General features: G+C 43.9%; 1 protein-coding gene across 4 annotated transcripts in view; it reads right to left on the bottom strand.

Moving 5' to 3' along the window:
- Positions 1–20,468, bottom strand: part of ILDR1 (immunoglobulin like domain containing receptor 1) — a 30,881-nt gene extending 10,413 nt beyond the window's left edge. For 3 of the 4 annotated variants that reach the window (XM_082740604.1, XM_082740605.1, XM_082740606.1), the window contains exons 1-5: positions 20,192–20,468; positions 7,454–7,624; positions 5,745–5,894; positions 2,277–2,396; positions 1,851–1,997 (exon numbers count right to left, since the gene is read on the bottom strand). In XM_082740604.1, coding sequence (XP_082596730.1) covers positions 1,851–1,997; positions 2,277–2,396; positions 5,745–5,894; positions 7,454–7,624; positions 20,192–20,246 — 643 coding nt within the window. In that variant the 5' untranslated portion in view covers positions 20,247–20,468. The remainder of the gene's footprint in view (positions 1–1,850; positions 1,998–2,276; positions 2,397–5,744; positions 5,895–7,453; positions 7,625–20,191) is intronic. The other variant, XM_082740607.1, reaches the window with a different exon arrangement.
- Positions 20,469–24,933: the final 4,465 nt, after the last annotated feature.

Raw genomic sequence — 24,933 nt, 5'->3', positions numbered from 1 at the left:
ACACACCTCTTTCCTCATCCAAGACCTCTCCTTAACAACTTCTGCCTCCTCCATGTACTCTCCTCTTGTCATCAAAATTCTCAGGACAGTCTGCCGTAATGACTCACTCTGAAAGTGACCTCATTTGCTCAAGTCCAGGGATCTTTACTTGTGGCCTGCATTTCTTTGTTATCAGTTCTTCTAAATGAACTCTAAAAACTTAGAAGAAACCACTCTCCCACCAGAACCTGTTATCAGCTTACTGAAACAGTGGATACATTTATCATTTGTGTTGGCCTTGTTCTTAGCCCTGCCTGTTTTTAGTGCCCACAGACCTAGGGATTCTAAGAAGGCATCTTGGGAGTGATTTTCCCATCTCTTTTTGTGTATTACTACTCCAGTGACAGTGACTTCTCCATGGCATCTCTCCCACAGGCTCCTGAAAGGTAAGGGGTTCCACGGCCCAATATTGAGTTCTCTGCTATTTTCCCTCTCTTTAAGGAAGCCATTGGTATCACTGCCAAGCCAATTGTAGTCTCCATGTAGAGGCTGTGGCAGCCTCTACTGTGTGAGATTCAGGCACTCATAAGTCAGGTGAACCTGGATTCAACACCATACTGCCACTGCTACCATTTAGCTGTGACCACTCTGGACCTTCAGTCCCCTCATCTGTTCAGTAGAGATGATATAGCCTTCTAGGGTTGCGAGGATTCATCTAGGGAAATATATGCGAAGGGCCAATACATGGCAGACATCCAATAATTTAGTTCTCTTTTCCTGTAAGACAGCCTGGAACACAAGCCTAAAACCAGATGCAGGCTACTGACCTTCTTGACATTGTGGATTAAGTTTTGTTTCTTTCTTAAGAAGCAATTCCTTATCTCTTCTTTTAAAAAATTCCTGTTCAAATGAACCAGACTGATAAGAGAGATAAAAGCGATTATCTCTGAGTGCTCAGATTAGTCTTTACATTTTCCTGAAATTCTCAAGTTTTCTACAATGTAATACTTATATTAGGGAAAAAGGTTTTAAGGACATAAAACTCCCTCCATTTAAAGCAGTTGATCCCATGCCACCTATTTACTAAGAAAAGAATTTTATAGAATAAGTTTTTACAAAAAAGATTGGCATTCCACAGCCACATATTTTAGGACATGACATAATTCTGTTCTAAAATTTCAAATTTCAGCCAACCAAAAGAAAGAGCACATTAAAAGCAAGACTTTCTGCTCTGTCTCTTCTTCCTCTAAACCTCCTTCCTTCATCTAAAAACAGGTTCTCAAAGTGTGGCCCACAGATCAGCAGCATCACATCACTTGAGAACTTTTTGAGAATACAAATTCTCAGGCCTATCCAAAACCAGTTAAATGAGAAACTCTGGAGGTAGAGCCAGGAACAAAGTTTTACCAAGCCCTAGGTGATTCTTAAGTTTAAGAACCACTGCTTTAGTACTTCTCTCCTCTATCTGTTCTCTTCAAGCCAACTCTAAGGGGTGGCCTCCTCTCTCCCTACGACATTCAAACCACCCACTCCAGCCACTCCCTTTCAAAGCAAGGTGAGTACTAGGAGCAAATACTGAAGCACAGGTTTATCAGGGCCACTGAGAAAATGCCATCAGTAGGCAGAACAACTGGAAGGAGACCTTAGACAGGCTAGGATGCAGACAGGCAGAAATCTTCCCCCTTGGATCTACAACTTCCTGGAGCATCATTTTCTGGGCTGAGATCAAAGACCTCTGCACCTGTGATGGGAGAAGGGCATGGAGGAGAACCTGGAAGGACCCAAGGTGTTGGCCTGGTGTGTGAGGCTGATGTATTTGAGAAAGCAGTCTGCAGCATCACCCCTCCCATGGCTCGTCCATCCCCTCTCACCTTCCTCAGGGCAGCAGCAGCGGGCAGGGCAGCAGGGGCAGCGGATGTAGCAGCAGCAATACTGAGGACAGCACTGGCACCAGCACACCCCGACTAGCAGGAGCAGAAGGAGGGCTCCCAGAATGATGAAGATCACTGTCAGCCAGTCTGCAGGGGAGACACCAACAGCAAGCTAAGTAAACATGCCGGTGAGAGCTTCCAGGTCTAATGTTCTAGAGGTCTAATAAATACAGCTCTTGACCTACAGATTACATTCAATCAAAATACTGGCAAAAAAAAAAAAAAAAAAAAGGTTTAGCTGCTGTAAGGGAACTTTGGAGGCTGCAATCCAACAATAACCTGGGCTTGCTTGCTTCTGTTCTTTTTTCTGCATGTGAAAGTGTCACAGTGATGGGGTGGCTAAGAGAAAGCTCCAGCAGCACTTACGCAGGACAATGAGCTTCACCTCCTTATCTGGGTCTCCTGATGTGTCCCCGGGAGCCTCAATGGCGCAATAATACACTCCATGGTCCCACCACATCACTTCATTAATCACCAGATCTGCTCCTGCAGGAAGGGAGGGAGAAAGTGCCAGGGGTTAAAGGAGAGGGCCTGGGTTTCTGAACTATAGCTTTTAAAGACCCAGCACCGTCCTTCCACACTCTAAGAGGGCCCCTCGTAGTGCAGGGGTAGGCCTCAAGTCCTTTTATTGAGACCCTCCTCTTTCTCCACACAGTAAAATGATGGTACAACTGACAATTCAGTGAGTCCTACCAGGTACCATGAATGGATTTTGGACATCACCTCATTTCATTTCCACCACAGCTCTTTGAGTGAGTGAGGTACACATTATAACTTTCTCTCACAGTCATGTAACTTTTGTTCATGGATGTGACCATCCAGGATAAAGTTACTATTTTCTACCTTCTCTTAGAGGTGGACATGGACACGCAACTCCATTGTGGTGGACAGAATGCAAGCAGAAGTGTCACATGATGGCTTCCAGCAACTCTCCTAAAACAGTTTGGGAACATTTTCTTCTTTCTCTTCTTTTCTTTTACTCTGTTATCTGGAAAGCAAATGTGATGGCTTGCAATTTTGGACCATGAGGAAGAAAAAGACTTTCTTGGGGAGCTGCAGCTTGGGCCTATCCCTGAGGTCTTAACGGAACAGAGCCACCACACTAATTTTGGACTATCTACTTCCAAATTTATACATGAGAAGAAATAAACTTCTCTACTGTTTAAGTCACTAATACTTTGGGCTTTGGCTTACTCACAATCAAACTCGATACCATCCTGACACAGTAAGTATGCTTATTAGCTTCATTTCAGATGAGGAAACCAAGACTTCAGGAGGCTAAGAAACTGGCCTAACAACAGAGAATTAACGAGTAGCAGAGGTAGGTTCCAATCCATATCTCTGCTGCAACCCTGGTGCTCTTAACTACGAAGTTCTAATGTCCTTTCCAAAGTGTGTGGAGAACTCCACAGCCTGGGTCCCTCACCGGCTGTGAACAGATCCCTCTGGATCTTGGAGGGACAGGTTATGAGATGAAGTTGAATAAGGAAGGATAAAATGCCAATATTTTAGGGGTAGGTGACTCAATGTTCAACAAAGGATTTTCAGTTTTCATGAGCACCATGCGTTGGGCTACCTCATTATGATAGACGAATGGTATGTTCAAGTTTAGTAAACGCTACAAATCGTCATTGAAGACCTTGTGTGGGTCCAGCTCTATGACAGATCTGCAGAGGAACAAGACTCATTTCCATCCTAAAAGGGCTTAAAGTCCAGTCATGCATCAGGGCATCCTCCATGGTAAAGTGCCAGGGGACATCTTCGAATTCCTTTTTAAAAACCCTTAGCATTATAGACTTGCTCCTGCTTACTTGGCAGTCCCATCTGTAATTCTTCATTATCTGTTCATCAAAAAATATTGATTGAGGAAATGAAACAAAAATGCAAGGTCATGCACCACTGGAGCTAACTTCAACTTCTGTTTCCTCCTCTTTCTACGTCAATATCTACGATTTTTTTTCCTACCCATGATTTTCCAGACAAACTACCTTTCCCAGAAATAAGCTTACTCCAGACTTGGAAGAATGGTAAAAATGCTTCAGAGGAAATTCCCTCTCAGTGTTACTCAGCATTAAAAATCTGCTCCAATTTTTATTAGAGACATAAAGATTTTTCTAGGGATGTCACAATAATGGAGACATTCAGATATGTTAATATTTTAAATAATCCAAGAACTGACTTGACATGGTCATCTCAAATGATGTACACACAGGCATAAAGTGACAGAAAACAAGGGCTCCAGGAAATCATGACAACTATGGAGGCAGAAATAAAAACCAAGGGGAAATACTGCTTTCCCACTGGTATAAGGGAGAAGCAGAGTTTGATCCAAAGGTGACTGGGATTAGAGATAGTGGATAGTATTACTCAAAATCAGAAAAAAAATTAGTGGGGACTGTCACCTGTGGGAACTTTCATCCTTCAAAAACTATAAAGGAGACTTGCCAATTAAAGAGACTTTAAGTTTTGGAGTCAGATGAGGGCTAATTCTGCAGGCTCTAGGAAAAAGAGAACCATCCTGAATCTTTAAGGAAGAACCTAGAGACCAGAAAAGGACAGATGTACCTAAGGCCAAGAGTTTAAGGGCTGGCTTGGGGAAATCAGGGATTGCAAGTAAAAGAATCAGACTTAAATATTACAGCCAAAGTATTATACACAATTTTGGAAGAAAATGTTAAATTGGCTCCCTTTAAATGATCTTCATTTAAATGGTCATAGAGCGTTCACTGATTTCTTCACATTGTTGTTACAGGTACCCTGAGTGACTTGCTTCATGTATTCTCCCTTCTTTTTTCCCTTTTAACCAGCAAATATTTATTTTACACTGCCTGTGAAGCTCATTGAAACAGGCTCTGAATTCTGCCAATAACCCAATTTGGCAATCCTAGATTTCAAGACAGGAATGTGGGGCACTAGCCCATCCATCCAAAAGTATTCTCCGTGATCATAACTAAAGTTCACTGCACAGTTAATATTTGCTAAGTGTTTTATGCATATCATCTCACTTAATCCTGACAACTCTCCTGGAGATGGATAGTACTAAAGCATGTCCAATTTTGTAGACGCTGAGGTTAAAAGAAAATTGAAGGGACTTGCCCAAGTTCACATACCCTGTTAGTGCAGATGGGGACCCACACCCAGTCTGACTACAGACTGAGGGCTCTAACTACCAGTCCCTGTACTAAGCACAAAGAATAAATATGCTTTACACATAGCTCTTAGATATCACATTTGATATTTACTTCAGTGTACAGAGACCTGCTTTCAGTTGAGGTAACAGGGGCCAGAGAAAATGTCTGTTACAGGTCCATGAACTTAGCAGGTGGAAGCAGGCAGAGACGTGGCCAGGTCTTTGGATTCGAAGGCTAATGTTCTTTCCTCTACCAATGGGCCATGATGGTTTCCAGGCGGCCATCTGCTTGGAAGCCCCTTAGACATGTACAAGAGGAGTGGCCAGAGGGAAACTCAGGGGGCCCGGCGTTCATGCAGGCCCTGAGAGCAGTTTATGGGAGGGAGCAAACAAGCCTGAGCCACACCTCAGCCATGAAAAAGCAAAAGAAACCACCCACTCCCAGACTCTTAGCCAAAGCTGTAGGATATATCATCCAGAGACCAGTTTTTCAGGGGAGTGACTTCAGATGGTGGTAACAGCCTTCTATATATCTGGCACTTTCCTCAAACAAACAAACAAAGAAACAAAGCAAACAAACAAAAGAAAGAAAGAAAGAAAGAAAGAGAAAGAAAAGAGGGAAATCCCCACAATGACTCAGCCAGCCAGGCCCAGTATCTGCACCTCCAGGCAGCCCTAGATGCCACCGCCTCCCCTGCACTCACGGTTCTGAATGGTGATCTTGCGCTGCCGGTAATCCACCCCCAGCACGGGCTCATTCTGCCCCCTCCGCTGAGCCACGATGCGCACCTCACGCTGGCTGTCATTGCAGTCATTGGATGGGTCCTGGCCCAGGGATAAAGCTGCCTGGTATGCTGAGGAAAGAGGACAGTCAAGTCACACAGTACTGGGGAATTCCCAGGAGGAAAGGAGCCCTTACTGTTCCCTAGAGCAGCGAAGCTTCTCATTTTTATACTGAGCTCATTTGTCTACTCCTCCTAAACATGAAGATTCTGGTACTGAGGGTCTGGAGTGGAGCTCTGAGAGTCTGCATTTCTTATGAACTCTCAGGTGACAAAATGAACCTTTTTTTTTTTTTTTAAAGATTTTATTTATTCATTTGACAGAGAGAAATCACAAGTAGATGGAGAGGCAGGCAGAGAGAGAGAGAGAGAAGGAAGCAGGCTCCCTGCCGAGCAGAGAGCCCGATGCGGGACTCGATCCCAGGACCCTGAGATCATGACCCGAGCCGAAGGCAGCGGCTTAACCCACTGAGCCACCCAGGCGCCCCAAAATGAACCTTTGAGAAGCAAGATCCAGACCCCCTAAAAGGCCATCATTTCCAAATCCTGGCTCCATGCCCCTGTCTCCTATTCCATCTACCTTTGCTTCATTTTTGGTCACCCCAGATTCTGTTTCAATGGGGTTCATCTACCTGCCCTTTTAATACATCTGCTGGTGGCAAATGCCTGCTGTCCTGGTCTCTCCTCCCTTCCGACTTTATTTGAAGAGTAACCCCCTAGAAATTATGCCTTGATTCAGAGATGTATGTTTTGGGGACAACTGCCAGATTCTATGGGTGACTTGTTGGTAACTCGCAGAACATTCAGGTATCAAGATTCATACTTTAAGACATTAGTCAGGGCTAAAAGAGGAAAAGCTGATGGCTCTCCCCTTTTTTCTCACTTCAGGAAGCTCACTTCCTTCCTACAAAGACAGTGTCTACTTGTACTCTCAAAATTTCTACAAGGTTAAATGTCCAGGGCTGATGGTCATGATCTGGGTTCCTTTGTTCCTTGAGAGAGGCAGAGGTAGACAGCTAGAAAGAGCTTTGGTTCCAGGGAGGAGAGCTGACATGAGTGGGGTGGCTACTATTGAGAGGTAGGATTGGCTAAGTGTGGTGGGAGGGGTGGGGGAGGGTAGCGCTGAGAATGTGTTCCCTAGAGGCAGTATGCTCTCACTCACTAGGGGAGTTTCCTCGGCCACTAGGAAGGCTGGCCACAAAAGTGAGTGTGGCAGTGGGAGGGAGGTTCACAGAGGGCCACTCCTTAGGGTCCCAGGGGATGTAGGAGGCTTCTTGTCCACATTCTCAGGTGGTAAGGGGAATGGAGGCAGACTGTGTACTCATCTCAGTGTGCTCGCAAGCAACCAGGAACAAAACAAGACGTAGGACTGGCACTGCCTTTTAAAAACTTAATGTCTGAGCTGCCCATATCTTTTTTAGAACAAGGTAGGGCATAAATCTTAAAATAAAATAGTATGTGACCTTAAATAAGTTACTTCACCTGGGCTGTTTATTTATCTATAAAAGGAGGGGACTGCATTAAGTGGCCTTTGTGGCTCCCTCTCACAAGGATTTGCCATCCTAAATAATTCCTATGCCCTAATGGCCATGCTTCACAGAGGTACATGGGTAGAAGGGTGAGGGACTCACATGCAGAATAGTAGTCAAAGATGGGGTCCTTGCAGAAGGACTTGAAGCGCCACGTGACCACGACATCCTGGAGCTGGGCAGAAGTAGTGTAGTCACACTTGAGGACGATGGAGGCAAACAGGGTGACATAGCGCTCTGTGTGCTGGACCGTCACCAGCAAGGACAGGCACCCTGCAGCCAAGAGCAGGAGACAATGCTGAAGGTACTCTATGTCTTTGGGAGGTGACCTACTTCTGTTCATGGGGTAATAAAAGCAATGCAAATAAGCAAACACACTGGCTGCCTAGCTGGGAGATGGCAGACAGAGTGGGAGGGAGGCAGAGACCACGCAGACACCTGGGGTAGATGGGGAAGATGAAGAGTGGGCATGAATGACAACGGATCTCTGATCCATTGATAGTGTCAACACATCCAACAAGAAAGAAACTACATAAAAGGAAGGTCACATAGTACTAGGGTGAGCTCACCAGTACATGTACGTATTTGCTCATGTTACTTTCTTTTAAAATGTTTCCCCACTTCCCCAGGGAAGTTCAACAATCCTCCAAAGCCTGTCAGGTATCTGCCTTCAGCGTTTCCTGCTGCCTCATCTCCCTTCCAAGCCCACTTTACACTCACGGTGTCAGCCACGCTGAACTGGCTTCATTCCTCGCCATGCCAGGATCACAGTCTTCCCCAAGTCTTCCCACATGTGGACTTCTTGGTTGGAGCACCTTCCCAGAGCACCAGCCACCGCTCCCTTCCCTTCAGGAGGCTAATTCCTATGTATTCCTCAGGTCTTCAGCAGCACCCTCACCTCCTCCAGAAACCTTCCCTAACTGCAAATCTGGGAGAAGGGTCTCCTGTGCTTTCCCAAGGTGCCTCCTCCCCTCCAGGCAGCACGTTGCACATGCCTTGGTGAGGGCCAGTTAACTGCAGGCTCTGAGAAGGCCGGCTGGTTCTGCCTCTGACGTGCTGTTACAGCACAACCTCACACTGTACCTGTCACCTCCGTGGCACCCAACAAACATTTGTTGAATAAATAACGGAACGAATGACAAGAATACATTAACGGTAGACACTGGCAGTACAGGTGATCAACATGAATATAAAATAAATACAAATGATCAGACTGGGACAAATTTTACTAAGAAAGACTTGAAGTAATTAAGATTTTTCTTTTCTCTTTTTTAAGACTCCCTCTCCCCAGCCTCCAAGGCTACAAACACACAGCTCCAGGTCTGCCTTGATGAGGAACCTGGAGGCACAGAAAGTCAGGTGGGACTTTGGCACGGTCGCAGGTCCACATAGAACACCTTAGAATGTTCCTATGTCAAGATGGTCTCTAGGCCAAGTTAGTGGGGATCTCCTCATGGGAGGCTTAGTGCAGAATAACAGTACTCAAACTTGAGCATGCGCCACCAAGAGGACTTGTAACGGCCCAGATCACTTTCAGGAGGAGTTTCTGATTGAGGAGCAGTTGGGTAGGGCCCCAGAACTTATAATTCTAACAAGTTTCCAGGAGATGCTGATATTAACTGCTCTGGGTACCAAGCTTTGGGAACCACTAGTGTGGACTAAATTAAAAACAAACAGGATTTGGACTCCGATACAATTGGATTCAAATAAAACTTCACTATTTATTTGGACATGGTATAAGCTATTTACTCTGAGTTTGTTTTTTTCCCCCAGCTATGACTGCAGATTATAATAGTACTAACCTCATCAGGTCTGTGAAAGAATGCGATGAGATAATTCACTTCTGGCATTTGGCATGGTGCCTGGCCCATACACTGCTGTATTAGTGTTAGCATCTGAGTCTGAGTCTCTTTCCCTCCTTTCTCTTATTATGAAGGCCAAACAGAAAAGGGTTCAAGTGGGGGTTCTCTCCAAGGGAGCCCTCAGGTGGAAAAGCCTCATGTTGACTGAGCTATTCTGACAAACACAAAAATTTATTCCCTATCTTCACCCCTTAAAAAGCAGCTGGATGGGCCTGGCTCAAAGGCCAGAGCCACACGGCTCTGGATCCTGCCTCACCTTTGGGACACAGCCCTCGTAAGATAGTAAGCTGTGACTTAGGATGCGCAAGTGCACCCACTTTTCTCACATCCACAGAGAAAGAACAGGACAGGTCCTCACCCCCAGGAATGACGCAAACTGTCTCCGGGGCTGGGCTGAAATGAGGAAGTCCTGTAACAGGCATGCTGGAGAGAGGGTCTGCAGAAATACTGGGGAGACCTGTGGGTGGGGAAGATTTCGCAGAAGAAAGAAATATAAGCTGGGCCCTGCCACTCAGGTAGGATTAAGATTACACGTGAAAAATGGGAAGAAGGCAGAGAAACTTATGGTTTCAAGACAGAAGAAAAGAGAGAGCAGAAGCCCTTATCAGGAAGGAGCAGTAACTTGGGGAGCCTGGAGGGAACCAACCCCTGGCTTGATGGGAAACAGAGGGATAAATAAGGCAGGGCTGGTGGTAGTGGCTGGGGGTGGGGAGTCTAGATCTCACTGAAGCATCTATTTCTAGTTAATGGGTAATCACTGAAGACTTCTCTGTAGAGTAATAGGGCAAAGGTGGTTTTTAAGGAAAACTGTTGACTTCCTCATCCAGTTATAAAGATCATCATTTTGAAAATGAGCCTTCAGTAGTTTGGGGGGAAAACAGCTGCTGTCTCTACCAGCTGTAAGGTTCCTGGAAATTAGTCCAATCAGAATGGAAGAGCCAGTGACTAGCATCTCAAGCCTAACGTGGGTTGTTTTGTAATCTGCCTTATTATTTTTGCTTCTCCACTCTCACCATCCGCCTTGGTTTTTTCCCAGAACTGGCCTGAAATAGACCTTGGAGTTTTCACCCAACACAGCTTTAACGGATGAGAAGTCACTATAGGTAAGCTTTCGAAAATGACGAAGACGGCATTGCTGACACTAGTTTATTTTGCTCGGTAAATAATAAGATTAGAATAGAGATAAAAACACTAAACAAAATCCTATGTTCACACCGTACTTTCAAATACTGTCTTTTACACACTAAATCTGACCCCCGGAAGGAGACAATCAGGGCCATTTCACCCATCACAAATCTGAGACTGGAAAAGATGAATAGCTTGTCTGTGGTCATTCATTTTCTAAGGAGGTCAGAGTCCAGATTCCACCCCTGGAATGGGTGGTCTCTCCACTCAGCCTGGTTATTCTCTAAATAAAGGATAAAGGAAAATGTTCGGTACTCATCGGCCTGCAAATAACCGGAATGATGGGCCAGGCGACAATTGGCAGCAGTCACTCTGATACTGGGACTAACAACCGACATGTTCTTTATCTTGCTGAATAGTAATTCAACATAAATAGCAATGTATTCAAAGAGTGCTTGTGAACAGTATGTGTGTAGAGGTGGAGCATGTGGAGGGAGAGCAAGTTTGCGGGGAGTCAGAGAAAGGAGTTGCTCTGGGGCAGCTTTGAAGATCCCTGAATCTGACACTCTGAGGGAGGAGAATGGGGACAAGGGTGATCACCTTCATCACTAAGCCCTCCCCCAGCTCCCCTTCCATGAATGCCTTTATTATGGCCAGTACATACCTGCGGGGACACCCTCACCTTTCCCAACGTCAGCACAGGCTTTGCCACCTGGGTACTGTTTTCATCCTCTCTTTGATTTCATCCCTATGTGAATTTCAAGCCTTGATATATATCAGGTTCCCATGATTTGGGCCATACTGAGCTTATTCACATGTTCTCCTGGGGTCTGCCAGCCCCACAGAAACCAGTTCAGCTCTTAGACCTCTGCCCCTGGCCTTGTACAAGAAGAGTGGGGTAGAGTCCCAGGACAAAGGTACGGAGCAACCAGCAACCCTCCCTCCCTTTGTCTCAGCTGTTGCTCTGGATCTCAGCACCTACGGTGTGCCCGGTGACATATACACATAGTTCCTAATTCTCACAAGCCCCCAAGGGGTGGGAACAGACCTGCTGATATACATGAGCAAAGGTTCAGACACTATAATAAGCCAAGGCCTCTCAGCTTCAGGATCTGGTTTTGCTGGAGTTTTGCAGGTTTGGGTAAACCTACTCTCTCCCACGCAGGCAAGCTTGACTTTCAAAGTGGAAGTTTGGTGCTAGACTCAGAAAGCAGGAGGGTTTTCCAGATTGGGAGGAGGACAGTCCATCTCAAAGGCAAAAAATCTCTATGATCCTTGTCCTTTAGCCTTGGACTTCTCGGTAAAACTAACCACACCGGGCATGCACACTACTAGGCAGGTAACATTTTCAAGAAGAGACTAAGAACAGCAGAATCTGAGCTGAAAAGAGAAACAGATTCAGAAAGGTAGATGCCTTTTTTGGATCTGTGCTCTTTAAACTGTTCTCAAATTCTTATATTTTCTTTCTGTTTTTTCTTGAGGTGGGGGGAAGAGCAGAGGGAAAAAGAAAGAGAGAATCATAAGCTCAGGGCTCGATCTCACAACTGTGATATCATGACCTGAACTGAAATCAAGAGTCGGATGCTTGACTGAGCCAACCAGGTGCCCTCTTTCTATTCTTAAATTTCCTTCATATTGTGGCATCTCCTTCCCCTCAGCTAACTGCCATCCGATTTCCTAAATAGCTCTATCATTTTCTTTTCAAAACTTTAATTCTAGAGACTGACTTCCTAAGTTCACATTCTGCCTCCACTTCCCCACCAGCTAAAAGACCTGACAAGTTATTTCCAAACTATAGTTGCCTCTTTACATGCAAAGTACTTCCCTGACAGGGGTGTCTGGGTGGCTCAGTCAGTTAAGCATCTAACTCTTGATTTTGGCTCAGGTCATGATCTCAGGGTCCTGGGATCCAGCCCTGCATTGGGCTCCCCATTCAGCAGGGAGTCTACTTGTCTCACTCTGCCCCTTCTCCCACTCACATACACAAGTGCATGTGCTCTTTCTTTCTCTCTCTCTAAAATAAACAAATAAATCTTTCAATGTTTATAGCAGCAATGTCCATAATACCCAAAATGTGGAAAGAGTCCAGATGTCCATTGACAGATGAATGGATAAAGAAGATGTGGTATATATACACCATATACATATAGACCTATATATATAGTGGAATATTACTCAACCATCAAAAGATGGAAATCTTCCATTTGAAATGACGTGGATAGAACTAGAGGATATTGTGCTAAATGAAATGAGTCAATCAGAGAATGACAAATACCATATGATTTCACTCACATGTGGAATTGAAGAAACAAAAGAGATGAATATAAGGGAAGGAAAGGAAAAATAAAATAAGATGAAAACAGAAAGGGAGGCAAACCATAAGAGACACTTAAATATAAGGAACAAACTGAGGGTTGCTGGAGGGCTGGGGGTAACTGATGGGCATTAAAGAGGGCACTTGATGTAATGAGACCTGGGTGTTACATGCAACTGATGAAACACTAAATTCAGCCCCTGAAACTAGTAATACAGTATATGTTAATTATATTGATTTAAACAAAGCATTTATAAATAAATAAATAGGAAAGAGATAAAAGAAAAATAAATAAATCTGAAAAACCCCACAAAACTCCCCTGACAGCATTGTAGAAAGGATTAAATGAGGTAATACATGTCCAGCATTTAGCATTTAGCATTTAGCCTGGGACACAATAGCCGCTGAACAAACATTAGCTATCATTTGTATCATTAGTACTTATCTTGCCCACCTTTAGACACTGACATCAACTGAGAACAGCATGTAAATGGATTTTGAAAAAAAAAAAAAAAAAAAGGATTTTGAAAGAATTAAAATGATACAAATGCAAACTGGCATAAAAACTTTTAAAGCTGTGTCACTTGGTCCCCTGGCAAACCCATTCAGTTTGTCTGCTCTGAAAGAGGAAGGGAAACCTGTCATTTAAGGGTGGGAAAATAACTTGTCAAAGGAGAACACACGAAAAACAGAGTTAAATGCTTTACAATGAAATGCTATGTGTTCCATAACTTGTCAAAGGAGAACACACGAACAACAGAGTTAAATGCTTTACAACGAAATGCTATGTGTTTCAAACACATACATATCTTTGTATATTTCTTTCAGTCTGTCTTCCCTGTCATATCAGATTGGGCAGGATGTTTTATAGTTTCTCGAATATTTTGTCCATACAACACAGGAATGTAGGTACAGAGCTTTTTATTTTTATTTTTTTTTAAACTAAGAACTGTTTTCAGGGGACTGAATGGCATTTCCCCTCCTTTACATATGAAGGGTCCCGCCTGGAGAGGGGTGGCGTGGCAGGCAGCAGGGGAGTTCGGTCTTCCCGGGCAAGGGGCGGTGGCCTTGTGCTAACTCCTAAGAGAAGGTCTCATTCTTGAGTGTTTTTTTTTTTTTTTAAGATTTTATTTATTTATTTGTAAGAGACAGAGGGAGAGAGAGCAAGCGAGCACAGGCAGACAAAGAGGCAGGCAGAGGCAGAGGGAGAAGCAGGCTCCCCGCCAAGCAAGGAGCCCGATGTGGGACTCGATCCCAGGACGCTGGGATCATGACCTGAGCTGAAGGCAGCTGCTTAACCAACTGAGCCACCCAGGAATCCCATTCTTGAGTGTTTTTCACGGATGCAGGCTCCTATGCTCCACTAAGCAGGTTAACAAAAAGTACACAGGTTTAATCCTATCAGAGTTTATGTCTGAGCAAGCTATCTCCCCAAGTATATTTGCCATCTGTACTTGTTACATTTCCTTAGATAACAGTGCAAATATGAAAGGAATCAAGCAGAGGAGGGAGTGGCCATGAGAGTGAACCAGAAGGAAGGGATCCAGAGAATCAGGAGAGGAGGAAAGGGAAAAAAGAGAAGTGGCCTGGGGCAGGGGAGGAATTATGTCTATGTATTCCATGTTGAACAAAGGTCTGCAGTGTGCTACTCAATAGTGTGAGCTCAGGGTGGTGCTAAGCATATGAGGTGTTACCCTGGGAAGGAAACCGACAGTCTGAGCACTTGCTACGTTGTTAACCATGGTATCGGGTGCTTTCTTACATAGCATCTCATTTAACCCTTGTAAAACACCCATGAGATAGCCTTATTTTATTACCCTCTCATAGATGAGAAAAATCCTCAAGGAGTATAAGTAACTGGTCTTAGGCCACACAGCTAGTGTTGGCCAGCATGCCTTGTACGTGGTATGCATTAAACATTTGCTGACCGGAAAAACAAATGAATTCATACAAAACAGGTTAAACTGCCTGGAACAAATGTTAAGTGCCCTAAAAGTACAGAAAATAATAAAGTTAGCCATTGGTAGCATGGCCAGACCAAAAAACAAACAAACTGTGTTGCAAGGGAGAGGGAGTACCAGAGCGCGCCCACATCACTGGGGAGAAGCCTGCCCTTTGGCCAGAATGAGTGAGCCTTGAAATCTAAACAAAGAGGTTTAACCCACTCTTATAAGCTATGGAGATCAGTAGAGGTGCTTAGAGGATTAGAGTAAAGGTGGGAAAGGGGAACCCAGGTAGGTAACCCATCATTTGGGGCAGGGCTGGCTGGAATGAGACAGAGACAGTAGCAGGCCTCAAGGCAAGCAGATGCTTAAGATCCTTAAAATAGGCTAGTGTTAGGTTTATCACCTGAAATAGAAAAGAGGCGGCAGATCCTGGGATTAAGAAACAACACATGGTGATTAACAGCGTTTGGGAAATGAGGAAAGTGTCAAAACTGCTTTCCTCTGACCCCACCTTACCCTAAGACTTAAAGATTGAAAACTATAGAAATAAAGATGAGGGGCACCTGGGTGGCTTAGTCGGTTGAGCATCTGCCTTCCGTTCAGGTCCTGATCCCATGGTCCTGGGATCGAGCCTCACATCGGGGTCCCCGCTCAACAGGGACCCTGCTTCTCCCTCTTCTCCCTGTTACTGCCCTCTCTTGCTATCCCTGTAGTTATCTCTGTCTCTCAAATAAATAAAAAAATCTTAGTACAAAAAAAAAAAAATAGATGAGAGAAAGATGACACATAATCTAAGTCTTCCTACTTCTTAAAACACACCGTTTTATTTCTCCCCTAGGGACATAATGTAATACAGCACAGGGCTGAAAGAAACCCAGGTAGACAGTACATTAATTATCCAGCATCTCATTTCCAGAGCATCTTTGTTGGGGCAAGATGTTTAATAAATGCCATTTAGTTAGACATCCAGGAGGCAATCTATTTCTATTTCTGCATACCAGGATGCAATTAGACAAAACAAACTTGCTCCATGGTATGAAACAATCAAGGATGCCAGGGTTCTGGTCTCAGCTCTCAAAGTAACTGCACTGTGTCAACCTAAGGCTTATGATCTTACTGGATACAGATTTCCTTATCTGTCAAACTGGCCCAGAGAGGAAGACAGACAGGGACTGGCCATGATTTGTACTTGAGTTCAGCAGAGCCCAGAACTCTGGGGAGGTCCATCAGAGGCTCCATGGAGCCAAGGAAGGAGCCACGTGGGCAGCTCCCATCCACCACCCACACCCCCCTCAGCCTGAGAAGCTCCACTTTCCTACCCACTATACTGCCGACTGAGATGTCATTCAGTCCTCAGTGTGATCCCACACCTTTCCCCCACCATCGAGGGAAAATTACTAGCCAAGATGCTTTCTAAGAATGTGTCCCTAAGGAGTCAGTGGGCTGATTGCCTGAAAAATGATAACATAAGTTGAGAGCTGCGTGAATCTGTAAGTTAACACCTCTCTGTAATTTAAAAAAAAAAGAAATTCACAGAAGTCCCAATGAGACACACCCTTTTAGAATTTGGGCAGAAAAGTAAATTTTTTTTTAAAGATTTATTTATTTATTTATTTGACACATCACAAGTAGGCAGAGAGGCAGGCAGGCAGAGAGAGAGGAGGAAGCAGGCTCCCCACTAAGCAGAGAGCCCGATGCGGGGCTCGATCCCAGGACCCTGGGATCATGACCTGAGCCGAAGGCAGAGGCTTTAACCCACTGAGCCACCCAGGTGCCCCGGAAAAGTAAATTTTTATTCCAGGAATAAACTTTGAGGCTGGATGGAGGTAACCAGAACCATTGACCAATAGTGCAAAACGCTGCAGGTACTTACTTTGAATTATATTAGTGTTTTGTTTCAAGGAGCAAGTATCACTTGTGGGCTAGAAGTTTCTTTCTTTTTTTAAAAAAGATTTTATTTATTTATTTGACAGAGAGATCACAAGTAGGCAGAGAGGCAGGCAGAGAGAGAGAGAGGGAGAAGCAAGCTCCCCGCTGAGCAGAGAGCCCGATGCGGGGCTCAATCCCAGGACCCTGGGATCATGACCTGAGCTGAAGGCAGAGGCTTTAACCCACTGAGTCACCCAGGTGCCCCTAGAAGTTTCTTTTTAAAGGAAAAAAAAACTTTGAAGAAGTACAAAAACCAACAAACTAAAACTCTGACAAGTAATCAGTCCACAGCTCAGAGCACAGGGACTGTGGTAACTTCCCAGGACTCCCTGACCTGAGAAGCTTCGTCAGGGCCTCTGGCCACACTGAACAGGTAGCCAGTACCCAAATCTGACATAATTTCTCTAATGGCCCATACTTTACAACTGTAGAAACTTGGACTCCAACCAGAAACTTGGGTTCAATCTTCTTTAGAAACAGGAGAGAACAGGGCAATGGACCAAAATGAGCATACTCTCAGGTTTTTCAAAGTTCATAATGCAATTTGCAGCAGATCTTGGGAAAATCAACTTAATGGACTTTTCTACTGAATGTTAATTTGGGGACTGTTTTCTACTAATTTAAATGTTATTAAAATAACATTTTATTTTATTTGTCAGTTTGTTATTCTTTCATCCAGCATAGTAATGGGTTTGTGTGTGCATGTAGTTTTGTTTCTGTTTTATAAATCTTATATATGTGCACATGTCACAACATAAACTGTCTTTCTTGGTAAGAACTATAAAAAGAAAACAAGTTTGAGAAGCATTGCTCTGGCAGATACTGGAAGTGAGAGAAGAACTTGATTTTCAGTTTGATCTTAGATAATTTTAGGAAGTTTGGTTTAAAAATAGAGGTGGGGGAGGCAGGACCCAGTATTTTCTGAGTGATGATCATGTTGTAGACACTGTGCCTGATCTTAACCCACCCAACATAAGTTGGCCTTATGGGGGTGAGAGGCGGGAGGTGTGAGGGGCTCATCGGGAATTCTACCTGTTTTCTAGATGAAGAGAACTGAAGTAATTTCTCCAGAGTCACAGCTAGTAAGAGGCAGAATCTGAATTCCAACCCGACAGTCGGTCTGACTTGACTACAGTTTCTTAGCTGTAGGGGAAGGACGAGGGGACACTTCAATTGTTTCTTTAAAGTTAGCTCTAAAAAAATCCTCCTTGAGTCTAAATCATGAGTATTATTATCACCATGACTAACATTCATTAAGACCTCATTTTGTTTCAGTCACTATCTTCAGTGCCTTAAAATCTTCATTTCACTTAACCCTCACAAAAACTTTGAGATAGGTACTATAATCATCCCTGTTTACTGCAGACTTTCAGCAGTTCAGTAACTTGACCAGAGTCACACATACATTCTGGATGTAAAATCCAAATGCACATTAAATAGCTGAATGCAGGGTTTTTGTTTGTTTGTTTGTTTTTTGTTTTTTTTTTTTAGCATGCCCTACACACATTCGGGGAAAATATCTGCTAAAATAGTTATTTCCTCTCAAAGTGCTGGAGTCTGTCAATTTTGCACCTATGATATAAAGGTAAGATTAAGTGTTTACTTCGGACTTTTTTTGAATTCGGCATTCTCTGGTTCTAAAGTGGGTCATGCAGGTAGGTTTCCAGTTAAAGAATGGCAGGAAACAGGGCAGTCTGTATAGTTTCAACACTTCAGCATCCTGGTATTAACACTACATGGCTGGTTCCTGAACAGTTGGAATTCCACTTTCTCAAGTCCCTGTCCAGGGATGCCTGGGTGGCGCAGTCGGTTAGGTATCCGCCTTCTGCTCAGGTCATGACCCCAGGATCCTTAGGTGAAGTCCCACATCTGCCTCCCTGCTCAGCAAGGAGCCTGCTTCTCCCTCTGCACACTGCTGTCCCTGTTTGTGTTCTCTCTGACAAATAAATAAATAAAATCTTCTTCTAAAAAAAAAAAAGTCCCTGTCCATTTAGCAATCTGCTTACTATAAGAATATACCCTTTGGTCATAATCACTGTATTTGAAAAATGTTCAGTGTTCAATATTCTTCATAAAAATAAAAGCTTTTAGAACATTATGCTGATGATTTAAGGATTGCGGTTTATATCCTAATAAAATTTTTGTCTGTAAGGCTTCTTTTCTTATTCTTTTGACCTTGATGACTGCTGGCTACAAAGTCCTAATCTGGGGATGGGGTGCTAAGGATAGAGGTGGGAGTAGACCTCCATTTTCTTGAAAAGGCAGCTCAAGCAACTTCAGGAATCCCTAGCTGCTGTGGAATTTGAGCTAAACACATAAGGCAAAGGAGAAAGGACTAAGAAGCTGGGATGTTTAGGATTTTGCTGTCACAGTCTAAGTAGGTAACTGTTCTGGTAGAATTTCGGCACTCCAGTTTAGGTGAGGTTTAGTCCATTTCCTTGTGTATCATGTGTCCAGCATCTATCCTTGTCAGCTTCAGACAACTGATAGGACACATATCCTGCAGAAACTGGTGTGAGCCAGAAGATATTGGGAATATTGATTTTCCGATTTTTTCACCCTTTTGCAATTCTCCATCCTTTTTATTCTCAGCATTAAGCTTAAGCTATTGTAGAATCTTGTCTTAATGAGATTTAGTTACATCCGAGTGGTTTTCATGTCCTATAAGCTAAGTATACCTAAGCTGGTAAAAATGAAATTCTGCCCATACCTTCATATCACATCTTTTCCCTCAGAAAAATACAAGGCTTACATTAGTCTGTGAGCAAACTGAGCAGACTTCCCACTGAAGACTTAGAGGTAAGAGGGCAGTTAGTCCTAAAGAAGGGGTGGGGAATGGTAAAATGAAATACAGCAGGGCATTATTTCCAAGGGAACTCCTACCGGTCTGTTTTTAAGGTCACACCTACATCCTAATTGAAAAGGGCTGGAAGTCCTGCACAGGCAGTCACTCAGCTGTCCTTTCCTACCTGATTTTACTCCTGCAGATACACACGCCTGTCACATTCCCAAGAGATATACTGAGACACAAAAACCATACTTTCCAAAGCAGACAGGGTGGGAAGGTTAAGAGAAGGGAGGAGAGGGTGGATGGTTGGGCACCTGATGGGGAGAGAACTCAGCAAGGGTTAAAGTTAGGAAAGTGGGTGGGTACAAAGAAAGTAGAAAAATGACACTGAACATAATGAGCAAAGAGACACATGGTTCAGCCCTGTAAAATAGATTCTGAATCATCTCGAACATCCCATGATTCTAAGGACACATTATAACCCCCCAGGAGGGACATCAATGCACTTTTGTCACCATATCAGATGAAAGGGCAAAGTAATGAGGGATCAAAAGAGTGGTGCTTCCACATTTATCAACTCAGCTTTCAAGACCAAGAAGTGCCTAAAGACTGCGGCAGGGAAGCCCAGAGGCTCTGGGTTTCTTCCTTAGTTGCACCTGTCTCAGAAGGGCCGGGCTAATGAAAGAGGAAAACAACAGGTTCTCACAGGCAGAAACTCGAGCCAGTTCCCGCACCTCCTGGAGCCTGTGCCAAGAGCTACCAGAGCGCGGCCCAGGCCTCCACTGGCCTGCCTGTGACCAGTTGTGCAAGGCCTAGCAACAATGGCTTCCAGTCTCCCCGGGCCCAGGGTGAGACCCACTTTTTCCCAAGGCTCACCTGCTGGGAGCCAGGTGAAGAGCAGGAGCCAAGGCGCAGGCAGCTCCGGGCCCATGCGGGCCGCTCTCTGGCCCCTGCCTGCTCAGGAGCTCCGGGGGGACACCGCGTCTCTCTGCAACAGCAGCCGCTCCAGGACGGACCACTTCTCCAAGGAATCCCTCCGCTTTCCCCTCTCTCCGCGCGGGGCGGTGGGAAGACCGGCTGCGGTCCTGGAGCAGGTACGGCCCGGGCTCATCCCCACCTGGGCGCGCCGACGGCTCCGCCTTCCGTCCCGCGCACCGCCTTTTCCTGCTCCGCCCCCCTCCCCCCTTCCCGGAGGACCGTGGCCACCTTTCTTACCTCCCCCCCCCGGCCGGCTCCCCGGGCTGCCAGGTAATCCGTCCCTCTGGAACCCCGTCTCTCGCCACACCCTCCCACCTATAGACATAGACAGCGTTAACATTTTTCCCCAGAGGTTCTTGGGAAATCTTATCCCTAGCAAACTTCTTCCCCTCTTTGTAGAATTATGTGGATATAACTTTCTGAGGTGTGTTTCCTACGTTATATTTCCATACCCTCAAACATGTTTGGAACACTTTTTCCCCACTAAAAACACTCCGATATGAAGTTTGCCCATCATGTCTGCTCGGGTTTTCTAGAAACTAAAGATGTACATATAAACTAGAGAAATAGATTTAATTTTCCACAAATATAAAAGTCATAGGTGCTTATTATAGAAAAGTCAGAAAAATATGAATTATTGGAGATAAGAAAAAAGTCCTGCTTTCCCCTCTCATAGTTAGGCATTGTTAGTGTTGATGTATTCCTTGTTCTTAATTTCCATCCTGCATGAAGACGGCTCATCAGCCCCTCCCTGAGTCAGCCCTCCCAAGTCAGAGATTCTAGGTCTCCTTGCAACAGGCCAACTAGGATATAATCCAGTGTCTCTTTTCTTGGTAGCAACCCATGGGAAGGGGCAAAATACACCTACCTTCAGAAACCAGCCAACAACATTTACTTGGAAAGTCATCTAAACACTGGTCAATGTAAATTGCAAGCTATTTTATCTAACTCTCTCTTATTAGGGGTTATTCATTGCGCTTTCCCTCCTAGCCACCACCTTTTTCCTCAAGAAAAGAATTATAAAGATGAATTAAACAGGGTTTCTGCCCCTCAGGAAGCTCCCATTCTCATCACTGCCCTTGGAAGGCAATATTATTTCTCTTAAGTATTATCTCCTAACCTGCTCTGCTGTGAAGGGTTCTCTTTGTTAGAGCTACTGGTGTCCCCCATCTCACTTCCGCCCAGGGGAACATCCTTGTCCGGAAACTGATTGTAGGTCAACCCAGTCCCTTCTCCCAATTTCCCCTCTTCCCCCTGAGTCTGGCCTCTAGTTTCCCAATCGGGCCTCTCCACTTTTAATGTTTTTCTTGTAGCCTCTTCTCTTCAAACAAGTAGGAAGTAAATTCAGACAGTACATGGCCAAAGGCAGGTGGTACAGCATGTTCAGGGGCCTTTACACCTTCCACAGTGGGATCTCAGCAAAGCGGCTGAAGCAGGTTATAATGTGAGGGGTGTTCACCCAATGCCCTCCAGAGACTGTGCACATTGTTCCCAGGAACACTGTATGTATCTGAGTGTTTGTGACCCTGAGGGAATTGTATAGCCCCTGGATTTGTAAATTACTCTAGACAGATTTTCAATCCCAGCCTTAAAAAGTATGAGTCCTCTCTTTCCAAAACCTACCTCCCATGCCTCTCAGCCCTTGTTTTGATGTAAGGTTATTTTTAATACTCATCGGAAGCCAGCATTTCTCTATTTTTATTCCATGGCATGTTAATAAATACCATATAGAGAAAAAGCTCTGTGATCAAATTCAAAAAATGCTGGATTAAACTCAATGAAACATTTTTGCAGCATCTCTCAACCCCTTAGAGTGCTACTATACATTTGAAGTTTCTTTTTTTTTAAGATATTATGTATTTATTTAACAGAGAGAGAGAGCACAAGCAGGCAAAGGGCGCACAAGCAGGGGGGAAGGGCAGAGGGAGAAGCTGGCACCCCGCTGAGCAAGGAGCCCAGTGCAGGACGTCATCCCAGGACCCAGAGATCATGACCTGAGCCAAAGTTAGCCTTAACCAACAGAGCTACCCAGACGCCCCTACATTTGAAATTTCTAAGGAAATCAGTCATATAGCATTTTTTAGCATTATTCAACCCCAAAGCCTTTTTCTTACACATATCTTTGGGCAGATGCTTCATGGAACATATTTTGGGAAGTTCTGGAGGTCTAAACCCAACATAACTGGGGACATATTGAAGGCTTCTATAGAAACAAAATATAACATTTACAAAAGTTATCCCAAGTGCAGTAGAATTAAATGTCCTTATTTTTTCTTAGGATCACTCATTCCATTGCTCATCTACCTCTCTTGCTTTTCTTGGAGTGAACACACAGATATTTCTCTGCCTACTGCATGCATCTTTTTTCTTCACCACTTTTATTCTGTACCAAGCAATGTTCTAAGCACCTTATATGCATTATCTCATTACATTTCTAAAATAACTACATTTAATAGGGACTGTTTTTCTGCTATTATCAATTCCATTAATAATAATGTGGCATCTGAGGTATAAAGAAGTGACTTGCCCAAGGGAACAAAGCGAGTAAATGGTGGAGTCACGAATCTAAGTGAGGCAGTCTGACTCCAGACCTTCAGCTGTCAATTCTTACACCCTACAGTCTCACCTAGCTGTGCCTTCACCTGAATTTGCAGCTATTTGACTCTATCTGCTACTGCTGTTTGTTTCCACATAGATCATTTAGCTCTCCATGAAGTAAAACTCCATTCCACTACTGTGAGCTTTCCTGGGCCAGTTATTCTGCCAGCATGTGCCGTTGGTTCAGTAAAAATTTGATAAGAATATACATTTGGTTCAGAACAACAAAAAGTTCTTTAATTGCTCAATATAGAAGTAAAAGTCACTTGACCTACTGAGGGTGACTGAGACAAAAGTTTCCCCAAAGTAACAATAAATACCATTTATTAAACAATTATATTGTACAGGGCACTATTCTCAGTACTATTGTATTAACTTCAATAATTCTCCCAACAACATTGAGGCAGGGATTATTTTTGTCCCCATTTTACAGCTGAGGAACTTGAGGCACAAAGGTCCAGTTACTTATCCAGGGTCACCCAGCTGGTAAGTAGCAAAGCTGAGATGCAAATTTAGGCAATCTGCCTTCAGAGAGCACACCCTTAATTACTACCCTAGCCATACTGTGTTTCTTTGTGTTCATGGTCCAGAGTCTAACCACAAAGTACAGAACTTATGATTTCATCATTTATAATCATACTTTCTAGTTAAAACTGTCCATAAATGTTACTGAATACTGGGTCTATATATGCAGGTGCATCTCTTCTTAAGCATAGTGTGATATTTGTACATCTAACTGTGTATTTATCTAGAATGAAAGAAAGAGGGGCACCTGGATGGCTCAGTTTGTTAAGCGTATGCCTTCAGCTCAGGTTATGATCCCAGGGTCCTGGGATAGAGCCCCACATCAGGCTCCCTGCTAAGCAGGGAGTCTACTTCTCCCTCTCCCTCTTCCTACCGCTCCCTCTACTTATATTCTCTCTCTGTCAAATAAAGAAAATATTTTTTTAAAAAGAATGAAAGAAAGAAAATAAACATGTAAGTAAAAATACTGCTCCAGGCAGTTAAACCTAAAGGGAGACAAAAAAATGAAAGTAGCTAACTGATGCTGCAACATTTGGAACACATCTTGTTCATTTTCTATGCCGGCATCTAGCAAAGCACCTGGCATATAGGTAGTGCTCAATATTTATTGTTGAGCTCTTTATCCATAGTTCCTGAAAGAAGTGACATGTGAGCTGGGTTTGAAAGTGAACAACTTTGCCAGAGCAATCCAAACAAAGAGGCTATGTGCAAAAATCATAGCACGAGGGAATAGCACAGCTGAACTATCAGCACTTCATTTTTTGTAAGGCAAGGTGGGGAGTGGTAGGAAAATATGTTAGAGAGCCAGGGTAAATAAAGGGCCTTGCATGACCAGCTGAAGAACTAAGACTTCATATAGTAGACAATGGGGAAGCAGTGAAGGGTTTAAAGCTGGGTGAGGCATGATCAGACTTGCATATTAGGAAAATAAACTTGACAGCAGTGAGAAGAATGGTAAGCAAGAATTGAGATGAAAGATGGAAAGATCAGTTAGTCAAGATAGAAATACTGAGGGCTCAGTGCAGTCATTGGTGCTGAGAATGGAGAAGAGAAAATACTTTGGCAGATATTTAGAATGTGAAATTGACGAGACTGATGGTAAATTAGATGTGGGAATTGAGAGAAGAATATAGGTTTCTGAGTGTTGAGTCTGTGTGGTTGGTGATGCCCTTAAAGAACACAGATATATGGAAAAGTTTTGAATCATTTCAGACACAATGCACCTGAGAGAATAGTGCAGTATCTAAATGAAACTCCTCTGGGTGATGGACTCCTTTATTAAGTACAATTGGTTGAATGAGGTTAGTAGGTGCTGCGTGCTTGGTAAGGGAGGTTTGGGTCAGCAGGGACTGGGGGATCTACGTTTTGGTCAGTGGGATAAGACCAAAGACACAATTCATCTTGGAGTAGGGATAAAAATAGAAGGTGGTAGAATCTAGTGAAAGGATTTGGGGAAACAAATTTGCTCATTATTACTACTCCTATTCAACATTATGCTGAATCTTCTAATTAGCACA

Source organism: Mustela nivalis (assembly GCF_964662115.1).
Source record: "Mustela nivalis genome assembly, chromosome: 1".
Taxonomy (NCBI): domain Eukaryota; kingdom Metazoa; phylum Chordata; class Mammalia; order Carnivora; family Mustelidae; genus Mustela; species Mustela nivalis.
The sequence above is the reverse complement of the archived record's forward strand: the minus strand, read 5'-3'. Positions and strand labels throughout refer to the sequence as shown.